This window comes from Durio zibethinus, chromosome 12, assembly GCF_047325235.1.
Source record: "Durio zibethinus cultivar Kanyao isolate XHJ-2024 chromosome 12, ASM4732523v1, whole genome shotgun sequence".
Classification (NCBI taxonomy): Eukaryota; Viridiplantae; Streptophyta; class Magnoliopsida; order Malvales; family Malvaceae; genus Durio; species Durio zibethinus.
Window position 1 is genome coordinate 11,102,616 of NC_143173.1, and position 15,103 is coordinate 11,117,718.

Consider the following 15,103-nt stretch of genomic DNA (forward strand, 5'->3'; position numbering starts at 1 on the left):
TTTTCCAATTAAGACTTAATTTACAACCTAAAGCGCATTTTAATCACAGAAATTTTTTGAGACAAGATGGAATGGTTACATCGAAAATATAAAGTTGCTAAGGAAATATTTACCAAGTTAAGCAGTTTCAAGCGTGTTCTAACCTATGTATATACATCCTTTAGAAAAAAATCCATTTTTGGAAATTTTGCCAATGTTGAAGAATCTTCTACAAAGTAAAAGGGGGTCATTAAGAAGATTTGCTACCAATCATTCAAAAATTTGAAAAATCATTAGCTATCAAAAGAAACTCACTCAAATATGATTCTAGCAGAGAAAAGTCTTGGGCTTCTGATCCAAATCACTCAAAGTTCTATCAACTTTCCAAAAATGGAAGCTTGGAAAGCTATATAAACAAATAAAAGTCATGCAAAAAATGAACATGCAAAAATTCATTCTTTGTGTAAGCACATACTTTGTTGGCCTTGGTAATGGATTTAGCCTTTCAAGACCAGTTATCTTTTCATTCATATCAATTCACTGTATATCTATTGTCTTTCCTATGACTAAAGCCCAAAAAATGAAATAGTATTTAACAAAGTAAAGATGAAAGCCAAGCTTGAAGGTGCAGAAAAATACATGTACCCTTTATCGAACACTTAACACATCAATGAAATAAGTTAGATTACTCAATCTTTAAGTGACATTCATTGAAAACATCTAGCATCATATGATAAAAAAGTTCTCTTCTCAAGCTAGTAACAATGGCTTGAGGTGGCAATAATTAATTACAACTAAATAAAAACTATCAATTATAGAAAATATGTTTAACATACAAATAGGACAAATTTTATTATTGTATTATATTTTGAGTGAATGATAATAGGTACACTATGTAGATAAACCAATTGAGAAAATTAAAGATATATATTAGATAGAGCAAATTACATCTATTATCCACGCAAACTCACCTGCTTCTTCATGATCTTTCTTTATAGTGCTTTACATTAAAAAATGCAATAATGAATTTTTTTTATGCTACAATAAAAGCATAAAAAAATTTTTAAAAATAAACTAATGAAATTGAAAAATAAGAAAACAAAAAGCTTAGGCTAAAAAAAGAAAAGGTCATTTTTATTTCATTTTCAATCATTGAGCAATCATATCTTCTTAATTCACTGGCCAAAAATTCCTAAAATTCTACAAACTAAAATTAAAAAATTTGGAATTAAAAAATCACCATATGCTATGGATGAATTAGAGAATAAAATAAGAAAAAAATAAATAAATGGATATTAAAATAAATGTGGTTATATTCTTTGATACACTAGAATAAATAAATGTTACTATCTCTACAATCTGTGTTCTTTGATTTTACTCATAATCAAGATTTCTAAGAAAAAGATTGAATGGGAAAGAAAATAAAGAAGAGAAAAAATTAAAAAAAAAATGAATGAAAAGTAATACGAAGGCGATTGAAATTTTATTTTGATGTGGAAAGAAATGAGACCGGAAGGATAAAAAAAATAGAAAGAAAAGCAATGAAAAAGCTGAGTAAACTTGAATGAAAAGGTGAAATGATGGATTAGGTGTAAGAGATATGAGCAGGACATTGGATAAAAAAAAAAAAGACTTGTGGATGACTTAAGTAATGGTCATTTTTTTTTTTTTTAAATATAGAGTATGGATTTAATTTGGTGTAGGAAGAAAGAATATAGAAAAGCAACGAGAAGAAGGAATTTTTGGTGTGGAAAAGTCAAAAAATGTTTTGATTGGTTTTGATTGGACAGCGAAAGAAAGTAAAGAAAAAAAAAAAGAAAGAGAAAAAAATTGTTGACTTTTAAGACAGTGGTGTGTAAGAAATATTAAAGATATAGACAAACACCCAGAAAGCAACTTTTCTATCTCCTAATTTAATCTGAAATTTTTGTTTTTTTGGACGTGAAAGAAGTGTCCAATAAATTAGAGAAAAAAAAGAGCAGGACAGTTTTAATTGTGTTTATAGATGTTGAGTTTTTTTGTTATTTATATGGTAATTAATTTTATTTATTCATTCAAATTTATATTGAATTTAGATTTCAACAATTTAATTATAGTTGTTTTTTAGTTCGTAATTATATTTTTATTAAAATAATATTAAATTTTGATTTTTAAATTTCAATTTTTTCATACTCCAAAAATTAATCTCAAATTTCTTAATAAAAAGAATTTTACTTAAACTTTTTGAGGAAATAATTTAATTACTTAACCTTTTCCCTTTGTGTAATTGAAGTAAACATCACTTATTTTACTTTTTTTTTTGTCCTTCGAAAGAAGGCTTCGCTCATTTAAATCCACTTATTGGGTAACCAACCTGGAAGAAATCAAATAACAAAGGGGGGAAAGTGTTGATCGATTGATCTGAATTGCTTAATGCGAACTCAAGGTGTAATAATGCAAATACCATTCCAATTTCAAACAAAAAATGGGTAATCATCAACTTTTTCCCAAGTGGAAAGACAACTCTAAAGCTTTAAACCTCCAGGAAAATGGAAACAATAGAAGATGATACAATTACTTCACCAGCAGTATGCTCTTCATAGTTTGCAGCCAAAACTTTTTACGTTTTTGAAGTGCCACCGTGATCCCTCTCGACATGCTCTACAAGGGCCACTGGGTCACGAAATCCTTTACGACACTTGGGGCAGACATCAATAGACGTCTTAAAGACTCGAGACTGGTTGTTCCTTTCGTGTACCTTCTCCACATGCTCCACCAATGTTGTAACTGAAGAAAATTTTGCTCCACATCGTGGGCACTCCTCCACTTGCCCTGCACTCCCACTGTTGCTGCTGCTGCTGCTGCTACTACTGCTACTCAACCCCACTCCATCCCTTGCAATTTGCCATTTTTGACTAATTTCACTACTCAATTTTGTCATGCTTGCTTCAGCTGAGGCTCGAACACTTGAAGCTGCATTAAGAAAGCTTGTTGCCCACTTAGATGAGGATGTGGCAGGAGCTCCGTTGGGTTTTGATTCTTCTTTTCTACTCAGGCTTAAAAGACCCATAAACGGAAAACCTGAGTCAGGTTTCTTAGGTCCAGGACATTTGTGGTCAGGCCCAAAACGGTGCTTTAAGCAATGGTCTATGGTGCAGTCCCTGCACTTGATAGTGTTTGAGAATGTCAAGACTTCCCTGCAGCCAGGAGCTGGGCATTTTTTCTTCTTTGTGACTTTGTCATAATTTGATGGATCACATTCAGTATTAACATGTGTCTCCCAAGTGATGTTTGGATCTTCATCAGGGATCAAATGAACTCCTTTAGCACATAGCGGACAAATAACAACAGTAACATCTTTTTTATCAGCTTTTGGACAGTGATGTTTAATGTAGCTTCGATGTTCCAGGCAGTAGACCTGTTGAAAGATTTGTTATATTCCATTGGAATAAAAAGGAGAAATTTCACCAAAAGAATTTAACAAAGTAACCGGTTGGACAACAACAATCCATTACACAAGAAACTATTTAATGAAAGATTCAAGCTTTTGCCTGATATAAATTATTTGAAAGTTCTGATCCTAAAGTCCAACATATTCTAATAACATAACCAGAGAAAACTACAGAGCAATCAAAGAACATAAGCAGAGCTACAATGCATGAGCACTGTGGTTCTCAGCTTATCTCAGCAAAGATATTATCATAATAGCTTATCATTGAAGACTAATAGATTAGACTCTCAACCAATAGTATTGAGACTATATGAAGTTTAGGTCAATCTCTAAAGTTCATTTGATTGTAGCTTTTTATGAGCAAAATGTGTGTTTAGATACAAAAGCAAACGATATTTTTGAAGAATAAAAAGCTAAAAATGCAATTTTCTTCAATTAACAAAATACATTACTTCAATTTTGTATAATACAATACATGATTTCCAGTAATTTCCTCCTCTTTGATCAATTACAATTTTCAGCTTTTACATTTTAGAAACTTTAGAAGAAAAAGGCAAGTAGTAAGAAAAAACAATTAGCAATCAGAATCAGACTAAAACATTGTGTATGAATTAGTTAAAACTAAAACATTCTAATAAAGCCAGTAGAATGTTTGATTCCCTATATCTGATATTAGATGCAGTTTTCAAATGAATCAGGTATTGGTTTATGCCACCACTATTTAAGAAATGACATCCAGCTAGTATGAGATTCAAATCCCAACATAAAAAGTAACATCCAGCAAGTATGAGATTCAAAACCCAGCACCTGCAACCCTTCCTTTACGGCCTCCTTTGTTAAAAGAATGGCAAATTTTAAAAAGTTGGTCTGAATTTTTTTCATACAGGGTCTATAGGTAACAAACAAGCCAATATAAATCTAAAGTATAAAACTGCAATGAATCCAATAAAACCAAGATATCAAAGCTAACCAGGAAAATTTTCAAAGGTCCCAATTTCATTTTCCGAGAACATAAGCTAAACCAAGCTCCCACAGATTGAATAAAAAAGATCCCAGAAAAGGAAAGGAGAAATGAATTGGGGGAACGTACCAGGTGGCAATGATCGCAAGTGAAAGGCAAGAAGTCAATCTGTTTACAATCTTCAACGCTGCAATGCTTTCCAAGATCTGGGAATTCTGGAGTCCCCATTGTAATTCGATTCCCTTCCAAATAAGCAGCAAAATCCGAATGGTTAAAACGAAAAAATAAAAGGCATAAGATCAGGAGGATTGAATTTCTTTTTATGGGGCTATCCGAGATTTGATGTACGATTCGGTCGGGAAGGAAACTTAACTTTCGAATTCCGCGTATCTAGAGAGAAACTAAGGAACGGCGGAATGAAAAGTTGAAAAGACGAGGAAAATAGAACGTAAAAAATCGTTGAAACTTCCTTTTGTCGTCCTTTTTCTTTCAAAAAAAAAAAAAAAAGAGAAATATGTATGATTAGAAATTAGCAAATTTTATTTTAAAATATTTTATGACTTTTATGATTTTATTTAAGATAATAATCATTGTTTAACTCATTTAAAAAATCAAGGAAGAAAATAAAATAATATGGAAGGAGTAATTTTTTATATTATTAATATGTATGTGTGTACAAAACAAATATATTTTGGTTCTTATGTGAGTTATTTTTGTAATAAATTCCTTTTAGATTTATGATCATGCATATTTTGGAGATGATTTTTGTACATTTATCATATTAATTAATCAATAAAAATACATACTAAAGTAAATTAGTTAAAATACATGAGTATTTAACTCAATAATAAACAAATTCATATATCCTGTTTTAAAAGAATCGAGTGTTTTTTTTCTCATGTAAAAAAAAAAAATTTACAAGAATAATTAGGGTATCAAAGGTTTATCCATTCAAGAAGCGTTTTTTCAAAAGAGTAAATAACATACAAATTTTAATCTCATTTTGTAATATCATAAGATTCTCCGATGACTATCAAATGTTCGATCCTGTTTTCTCCCATACCTGGAAGAAGAACGATGTACAGAAACTGGTGCAGTTTCCAAGCCAGATTGCATTATTGAACTGAGGCACTAAATTCATCTACAGCTATGATAGTGAAAAGGGTATTTCTTTCTAAAAATTTATTCTCCAGGGTGACCCATAATTGATGTTTTCTTTTATGTAAGACATACCACAAGTATAGGCAAATCCCAGCCACTATTTCCTAATCTCTTTCTCCCACCCTGCATTAACACATGGTGTGCTCAGGTTCAGGGCCTTGCTCTTTGAAGGGTCTCAAGAAAAAGGTCTCCTCGGTCAGGTGACTCTTTTAGCTGTTTCATTTTCATGCCTGTCTATATCTTCTGCAAATTGACAAACTAGCCAACTGGTCAGGGCCTCGTAGCAGGACCAAGAGGAGCGAGACTTTGAGAAGGGAAGTAAAATTGTAGAGTTCTTACTTCTAAACAGGGACAAGAAAATAGCAAACAACTAGGGACAAACTGGGAAAGTTCCAAAAACCTAAAATACATTTCATCTTGGGAGTCACATTAATTGACATTAACTTGTGATACCAGTAAGCACAAATTGGGAAGAGAATTAAAAGATCCTTCACTAGGGTTGCAGCACAGATGAATTCAAGACACCAGTCACACCAATGTCATGGTTTGAAGTACCCTTCTAAATTTAGTTTCTAGCAGGCAATCCTGTTTTACACCTCAAAAAGCTCTCCAATTTGAATAAAATATATATTTTTTATGAGACCTCCCAGTATTTGGTAATTATTTTGAGTCTGAATAATCCGGAATTAAGTTCTGTCGGATCTTTATAAAAGTAAACTCTCTTAAATCTGTTTTCTCTATTCACGATATTCAAAATTGAGATTTTTCTTAAAGAAACCGAAATCGTTATCAAAAGGCGTTGAAATTTGAATAGAATATAAAAAAACAGATAAAGTAATCAAAAGCTGGAAGAGAAATAATCACACCAAAGAAGATCCAAAGTACCCAAAAGTGAGACTGGAAATGCTTTTTGAATTCTGGAATCCTATTTCAGTTTAGTGTTCTCTCTTTCACCCCAAAAAAGCAAAGTGCTCTCTCCCTCCTCTCCACATTATTTACCCCAAAGCATCATACACACATGAAGTTTCACTTTTTCTTTCCATCCTAGTTTCCTATAGTACATTTCATATCCTAAACCTTCGCAGTCTGCTACAGTACCAAAATAGAAACAGAAGTTTGTGAGCATCTAGTTCAATTTTCATGGTCATGGGAGCTATGGAAGCAAGGTTACAGGATCATTTTGTAACGGTAGTTGAGGCACCACCTGCAGTGAGGGAACCAAGAAACTCTGATTGTAGTGCTAGCTGTGATCACTATTATAGGTGTTATTGCAGGGATCATTGCTCGGCTATGTGGTGGAAGGCATTTTGGTGGAAATGGGGAGAATGACATTGAAGGATGGATAGAAAAGTTGTGTAGAAGTTGCATTGATGGGGGAGTCCCTTCTGCAGCTCCACCTTCCCCAGAAGAATCAAAGCCAGCTACAGAAGAGGAAAAGAAATGAAAGATGCACACACAGTTGAGATGCTTTGATGCAAATGTAAGTGATTATTGATTAGTTCAAATTGTATATTGTGGAGATACAAATGCTCTACCACAAAAGCATCAATGACATGTATCAGTAGCAAAATTATTTCTTCTTTTTCTCAGGAACAACATTTTTCATCTATGCTATATGTTGGGAACTTTAGGATAATTTTTAGGCCAGAAATCATGCATGCTTTTCTACCATTTCTACAGGTGTCAAAGCAGTGCAACAGCTAGCCACGAAGGAGTCTACCACCTGAAAAGGCAAATACACTAATTACAGGGCCCAGATTTTGAATTTAAACTCAAATGTTGCTTTTCCAAAAGCTAATATTTCACTACATTTTATAAGGTGCATAAATCTTAAAAGTCTTATGAAAACTTAACGTTGCTAGTTAGTTCTTTTTCAGAAAGATAAAATATGGTACTAAAAGCATCATGTAAAACATGTTCATCTGACTACGCAAGGTCCAAGCTTGATTGATCATGGACAAATGACAAGCTTTAGCAGTCTGTCATCTTTTATGCTTTACTTTCATTGATACGTTTAATCATAGCTTTACGATTTACGGTCATCCCACAAGTGAGTACTTCGCATACCTGGAAATTTATTTTTCTACTCAGATCATCCTCTTTCTCGTTTCTAAAATTGAGATCGGATAAGATGACCAGAGCACCTAGCTCTTTAAGGCTTTATATTCAACCACGCCTCTGAAGGTTTGCCAACTCCAGAGAGACAGATTATTAATTATGCCACAGCTCTGCACGTTCAAGAGACTTCTCTGCTTTTATCTTTAACCAACATTGGCACAAAACCTGATAATCGGTTTTCATTTCATTTTTAAACTTTCACAATTCACCATCTGATAATGGAATGCAAAACGAAATTGTTAAGTAGATTAAAAAATGCTTTCCAACAGTGGTGCGCCCATCTGTTAGTACTACTACACAATATTAGAATACATTTCCATGTCTCTATGGTGATTGTATTCTATACAATAAGAGTCCTAAACAAAGCGCTTGTTACCCTCTTCAAATCCTTTTAATATGCAACCAAACTTGGTTTCTAGTTTCTACTAAATACCAATATTACTTGCCTGCTATACAGGAACTTGTTAGTGTACATACCCACACAAAAATTGTTCTAGTTCTTGTTCTAGTTCTAGTTCGAGTTTCTAACTTCCAAAAAAAATTAATATCATGAATGATTTTTAAACTATAATAAAATATTCAATGTATTATCTGAATTTTAAAAATCTCTAACATGATATCTGAATTATGAATTTATTAATTAATGTGGTACTCTCCTATAATATGATTAGCTTCAAATAATGATACATGATAAACAAACAATCCTACAAGTTCTACTTTAGTTAACAAATTCTTAGTTTAGATATCACATCAAATACTTTACTATAATTTAGGATCATTCATGATATTAACCATTTCAAGAAAGAAATAATTATAATTAGTCTTTTTTTTTTTTTTTTGGTAAAAGGAGAACTGGGATTCAGGTTGTGGTTTACATAAGAAGAATTAAGGCTGTAAATGAACCAAGTCGAGTATCTCTATTTAATGAAGAATATTTGCAGTCTTTATGACAGGAAGCCAATGGAAAACCGATAAATTTTCTGCGTATAAATCGGCTTTGATGTGAAGGGATTCACGCTGTAAAGTTTAAACTAGTCTCAGTTACTGCAAGAATATAGGAATTTAATTTTATTAATAAGGCAAACACACAGGTTTTACAACAACGTTATTACAGTGTATCCTACATCAAATTAACAAACTGCCTCATCTATTTCCAAATAAATAAGAGGCGGTTTCATTATTCTTTAATAGAGACTAATTCACAGAGTCAGCCTAGCCATTGTAATGAGAAGCAATCTCTGTAAGTTTCTAAGTGAGTCCTCCAAGCAGTTCTAATCCCTGATAAACCTGAAATAACACCAAGAAATAATTTACCAAATCATAAGACAGCAAAAAGAAGCATCTTAAACAAATAAAGTGATTGTCTCACCCCCAAAGTGATTTCTTCACTCTAACAAATAATCTGGATAGTGTTATTAACATCCATTTGTATTTGTAGTATATTTTACATGTCAAGGCCAATCTCCTAACTGATATCCATTCCTCTCGAGGTCGAGGGCATTGACGGAAAACAGTTTCCCCTTCACTCAATTTGACATTGTTGCAGATAGCTTAGGCAGTTCTATCTTCTTGTTCCTGTAAGTTGACATTTTGTAGCACAACCCCTTGGCAAGGATGACTCTTACTGCAGTCAAATTTTATTGCCACTTCAGAAGCACTAGTCCTTTTGATGTTCTTGTACACCACATTTTCTCCTGAACTGCAGAGCTCTGCACAAATTGAACAAATCGAATTCTTCTGATTAGAACTAGCAATAGATTACTCTTTTGCATAAATAAACAAACAGTTAATTGCACTTTGATCACCTGTTCTTTGCATGGTTTGTCTTGATCACAGTAGTTTTGATCTATGATGATGGGGTTGCTCACATTATACATTTCAATGTTTTGAAATTTGATGTTGCCTGCATTTCCTGACCCTTCCTGGAGATCATTAATTATAGATGGATGTTAATGTCAGCTGAGTAATTAAAGGATCCTGAATTCACATCATGTATATTATTGACAGGGCTGCATTTGCCTGCCATGTCTTGATCCTAACTCCATTTGTGGTTCCAGAAAGTTTAGCTCCATCAACAGTCACACCAGAAACATAAGCCTTTGAATTCCCAGATCCCAAGCTCCCAATGCTGCCTTCCATCAACACAAACAGATAGATCAAAACTATGGGATCAATATTGATGACTGATTTAATCAATGTTTTTAGAGTTGTAATGATCAGTTCAGGCTGACTTAGCTGTTGTTAAGAACAAAAATGAAAAATGAAAAATAAAAGCTTATAAGCTTAAGTTTGAGTTGAAAGACCTAATTCCATGACCAGGGCCACAGGTTATGTCCATGGCTTGCACATTTTTGGATCCGCTTACAATGGAGACACAATTCTCACCTTCAGTTCATAACAAAAATATTAAGTTAAACTAAGGTAGTGCAAATAATTAAAATTACTTGGAATTTTTTAGTGTGATTACCATATACCTGCTGCTATGACAGAGTTTGAGATATGGATGTTTTGAGAATGTGTGATATGAATCCCATCAGTGTTAGGACTTGTCTCTGGGCCTGTTACCGTTAGACTTGAAGCTTGAACATTGGTGCATTTTTCAAAGGAAACTTGAATTTGTTGTGCATCTTGGATGTACAATTTTCGTACTATCAAGTTTTTGCTCTTGCAGAAGGTGGGAGCCTGAAAGACAGTTTTCCAGTACTTTTTACAACACCATAATTGACATGAACATGGCTAAACTTTTTGTGACTAAACTATTTAATGGCTTTGCACGAACAAAATAAAGGTAAGACTTAAAAAAAGTAAAGCAACCCAGACCTTAATTTAATTTATTCATGCGGTGCCTTAAAAGATAGCATCCAAAATATATGAGATTCGAATCCCTAACACTTGACGTTAGACTGCTTTTTTTCAACCAGTCGCCTCTGGACTCAACAACACCACCTCCGAAGCATATTTTTTCTGCCAGTCTTTGGGTTAAAGAGAATTGGCCTAAGCTCGGCCTTAATAAGAAAAGATCCAAGCCCATGTTGAATCTAGTCTGATGGGCAAAAGAATTTTAGCCTAACTCAAACTCATCTAATGAGCAGAAATTCGGGCCCTAAACCTGGTTTTTCTTACTAAGTTGGAAGAGTTGGGAGGCAGTCTAATGCCCTTCAGCGGCCCTACTACCCAACCTCTAGCCGACTCCCGTGCTACATTTAATCTTTAGCCAACATGGGAGAAAGGTATAGTTAACTCGATATGGTAAAATTGCAATTTTGATAAGAAAAAGTACATTTTGTTCCCACCTTCCACTCAAAGCTGAGGAAATTCACGTCCCTCCAACAGTATGAAAGTACTTAATAAATAACAAAATCATAGACATAAACCTTTCCAATTAATTTTGTCTACCAACAAACTAATAATTACTATAAGTTTTCAACAAGCACAGTGCAAAGAATGATTTTCCTTCATTAGGATGTAAATAATACCCTAATAGTATTTATTTTTTATGCTTCATTTGGATGATTGATGAATTGTCACTATATAAACACATTGTTTAAGGATTGAATTTTTAGTGATGGCAGGATGAAATTTTTTTTTCATCGACCATTCATTCAAGTGAAGTCCCCCCATTCAAATAAAGTCTTAATCGTATGAAAATCTGTGGTGAATCTGATTTTTTTAGTTATTTTGGCGACAAGTACTTAAAGGGTTAATAAGTAGCTATGTTGGCAAGAAAACAAACAAAATAACAATAAAATTTGGACCTACCGTTGGTGCTTCCTTGTATGGCTGCAAAACAATGAAAGAAATACAACAGAAGTCAGCGTTTGATTAGAGAATTGCAGATCATAAAAATATGGAGCAAACATAGACAAACTTTAAGGGGGGGGGGGGGGGAGGGGGGAGGCTTACAAGATCTTTGTTAATTTTGAAAGAGTTCTGCCACCATATCCTCCCATTACCATTAATATTCCCACCACCTTCAATCAACAAATTATCAACGTTATCAAAGACAAGCCAGTGTCTGCTGTCTTCCTTGTAGTCTGATCTATCATCAGATGCTTCTATGGTCCCATATATCTGAAATTTTTTACAGTACGTACGAGTCGATTAAGTTCTTCAGCTGATCCATTCCTTGAGGTTGAAGTAATTATTCAATGTTAAAATGTATATAAGTAATTGGTTCAAATGTTTTCGGCTAACCTGGATTGTGAGATTCGACGTTCAGGGACCTGAGAATCTAATAGGTTTTAGAAGATAGCACTTTTCTTCAGGCACCTCAAGAATAACTGCACCCCCTGATGAACAAGATTCCTTCCAAGCCTTCTCAAAAGCCTTGGTTCCAGAGAAAAAATGGACATCGAGGAATTAGACTTGCATGTATAATCTCATCAAAAAGGAAGGAAAAAAGCAGAAAAAAAGATAAAGAAATGACTAGCAAGTTGCAAGCAGCAATGGACGCTCACATGTAATGGCAAATTAAGTATAAGAGATTAATTTGCTTAAAAATATATTATAAGAGATTAATTAGTTTGAGATAATCTCTAAAGTAACTTATTGACATATGCACAATTTCTTTATGACTTTTTTTTTTTTTTTTTGCTATATATGTTTTATTTTCTTTGATGATCTAAAAAACTTGACTTTTTCATTTGCAACCTTTTAAGTTTGTTTTATCCTTCCCTTAACACACCACTAAAATATGAATATAATTCCTACGTGACAAATTCTTCTAACTAAGTTTGAAATAGATTAAAAAAATTGTGAATAGGAAAACTAAGTTTTTCAAATGATGAATGAAAATAAAGTATTACATAAAAATCACATACTAATGATGTGATTTATAATTTAGATTTTAAAACAAATCAACGAACAAAATTTTCATTTTTTTTAAAGTATATTAGATCCAATATAACTATAATTACGAAAATCATCAAATAGCCATGCATGTAAAGAGTACAATTGCCAAAAAAAAAAGAAAGGAAAATGCAACAAAATTTAATATATTCTAACCTCGGTGTCATCAGTTTCATCACCGGTTGCTCCAAAATCATCCACATTAACTGTTTTGGTTGAAGTTGATGTCATACCTAACCTCTGGAGGCCAAGAACTTCAATCCTCGACCTCATCAAATCCTTAAACTTCCCATCTTCAATGGTGTTGAAATATGAAGGGTATGCTTGTGGATCCTAGCCAGCAGCTACTAATTCTTCAAAGTAATTATTATAAGAAGAAGGTGGCTACTCTTTCAAAGTGTTGTAACATAAGAAAAAAGAGAAAAAGGTAATGAAATATAGCACTACTAGTACTTGTCTGATTTGTAGAGCCATATGTTTCTTCTTTTGTAAGAGATAGAAGAAAACGAAAAACTATACTAATATGAAAGCTTGGAGAGATTGGTTTGGTGGTGTATTAGTATAATGATGAGATTCTTTATTTATAGGGAAAAAAGTTGAGAAAAGAGAGATTGTTTAGTGTCTTTGGGCAAGACTCTTGAGGTATGGTCTGGGCTATGAGAGATTCAGACGAAATAATCTCTTGGTTTAGCCTCAGACTTTTGCTCCATCCACTGCTCAAACAAACAAACAAATAAATAAATATAAATATATATATGAATATACATATATATACTATTAAAAAATCTCTAAGGCAAAAAAAAAAAAACTATATATTTTAAAATGGTTTCAAATTAATGCTGTCATAACGTCTAGATTTAATGATCTATCGCTAGACATTGGCTTTAAGAGTCGCCACTAATCTTTTTTTGTTTAGGTGCGATTGACCTCTTAAAGAATCTATATTTTCAAATAACACCTAAGTTTAAGGGTCTCTAAAAGAATAGGTTTGAGTCTGTTAATCAGAATATGATTCGAAAGTACGGTTACATGTGAGGAAGGTTATAGCACCCTCACAACGTCTATCAAAAGATGGTACCAGCTTAATTTTGTGTTATCCAATAAGCCTTAAAATTTATCAAGTAATTAATTATTGAAAATTATTCTCAATTGACTCTAATACTTTTAGCAAAAAATTAAAAAAATTTTCTCACCTCAAGAGTATGCAAGGGAACTACTGTTTTACTTGCAGAGGCTCCATCGTCTGATTATTTAATCTTAAAGAAAATTCAAGAAACAAAAAGGAAAAGAAATAAAATGAAAAAAGAATAATGATTCAGCTTTAGATATAAATCTTTTTCTTTTCAAAAACTCATTGCTTTTGTACAAAGAAAATTGATACTTTCAATTTTTTCTCAAAAGCATTTGAGGAGTTTCTATTTTTAAAAAAATTGATACTTTCAACTTTTCCTTAAAACATTTTTTTTAAAAAGAAAAATTGGTATTTTAAACTTTTTCTCAAATTGTTTTTCTGAAACTGTAATTTCGAGATGTTTTCAACTTTTCCTCAAAAATATTTTTTAGAATTTTATTTTAAGAAAATTATTAAAAAAATAAAATAAAAAATAAAAATAAAATAAAGAATAGCAAATAATTCTAATGTAATCAATTAATAATAATAATAATGATAATAATAATAAAAAAAAATCTTTGGAACGGCTCGGCTCGACTTAATGCGACTCGACTTAAAAGATAGAAGTGGTTTAAACGTGTGGCTCGACTGGAAATGGCTCGGCTCGGTTTGGCTGGGGTCTAGGCAGAGACGCGGGTTGGTGCTCAGGTCGGGTCACCCGATTTCAAAATGCGCTGATCCTCTGAAAATAGTAAGGTTAAAATGACGTCATTTTCGACAGTTATAAAAGGCTCCAATCGCAGTTTTTTTGTAGATTGCACCTTTCTTTCTCTCTCTCCTCTTTCTTTTTCTCTTCTTTCTCTCTAAATAGAATCCAGATTTCGGTTGAATATCTATCAGAATTTGAAAAAACACATCGAAAACTTCAAAGTTGGCCGAAAATACGTTAGAAAACTTCAATCTCATCGAAAAATTTTGTTGGATTCTAGAAAATTTCCAGAAAAAAACTTCAAAAATTCTAAAATTTTTTTTTCACAAATTCCTAAAGTTGTTTCTAACACACCAGAACCTTTTTTAGTTTCTGTTTCCTCTCTCTCCTTTTCTTGTATGATCTATAGACCTATTTATAGGGATTGATCAGAAGAGTTTTTAATCAATCCCAACTCCCTATGGGATTTGATTCAATCTTTGAATCCAATCCCAATTTTGTCAGCCTCCAATGTCATGGCCAAATCCAATTTTTTTTATCCTAATCCTAGCCGAAAATCAATAAAAAAAAGATAAAATAAAAAATATATATTAATAGATAAATAATAAAAAATATATTAATAGATAAATAAAAATACATAAATAGATAAATAATAATAAAAAATATATATTGATAAATAATAATAATAAAATAAAATACAAAATACAAAATGGGCTTACCCATTTGGACTAGGCCCAATTGATCTAGGCCTGGACCAAATTAGGTGTCTATAACTGCCCATCTTTG

At 32.5% G+C, this 15,103-nt stretch overlaps 1 protein-coding gene and 2 pseudogenes across 2 annotated transcripts; 1 reads left to right on the forward strand and 2 right to left on the reverse strand.

Annotated features, from left to right (window-relative positions):
- Positions 1–2,374: 2,374 nt before the first annotated feature.
- Positions 2,375–4,857, reverse strand: LOC111296265 (zinc finger AN1 and C2H2 domain-containing stress-associated protein 13-like). Its single transcript, XM_022890467.2, has 2 exons — positions 4,500–4,857; positions 2,375–3,376 (listed from the first exon to the last, which is right to left on the reverse strand). Exons 1-2 carry the CDS (start codon positions 4,596–4,598, stop codon positions 2,579–2,581), a joined length of 897 nt encoding a protein of 298 aa, XP_022746202.1. The 5' UTR covers positions 4,599–4,857; the 3' UTR covers positions 2,375–2,578.
- A 396-nt stretch (positions 4,858–5,253) lies between these two features.
- On the forward strand, positions 5,254–7,114 carry LOC149515671 (uncharacterized; annotated as a pseudogene).
- Positions 7,115–8,695: 1,581 nt separating this feature from the next.
- On the reverse strand, positions 8,696–13,046 carry LOC111296773 (polygalacturonase-like; annotated as a pseudogene). The gene is made up of 10 exons (XR_016325867.1): positions 12,654–13,046; positions 11,844–11,975; positions 11,553–11,720; positions 11,409–11,429; positions 10,124–10,331; positions 9,953–10,034; positions 9,669–9,777; positions 9,444–9,571; positions 9,019–9,348; positions 8,696–8,936 (listed from the first exon to the last, which is right to left on the reverse strand). The product of XR_016325867.1 is annotated as a polygalacturonase-like (transcript).
- Between the last annotated feature and the right edge of the window lie 2,057 nt (positions 13,047–15,103).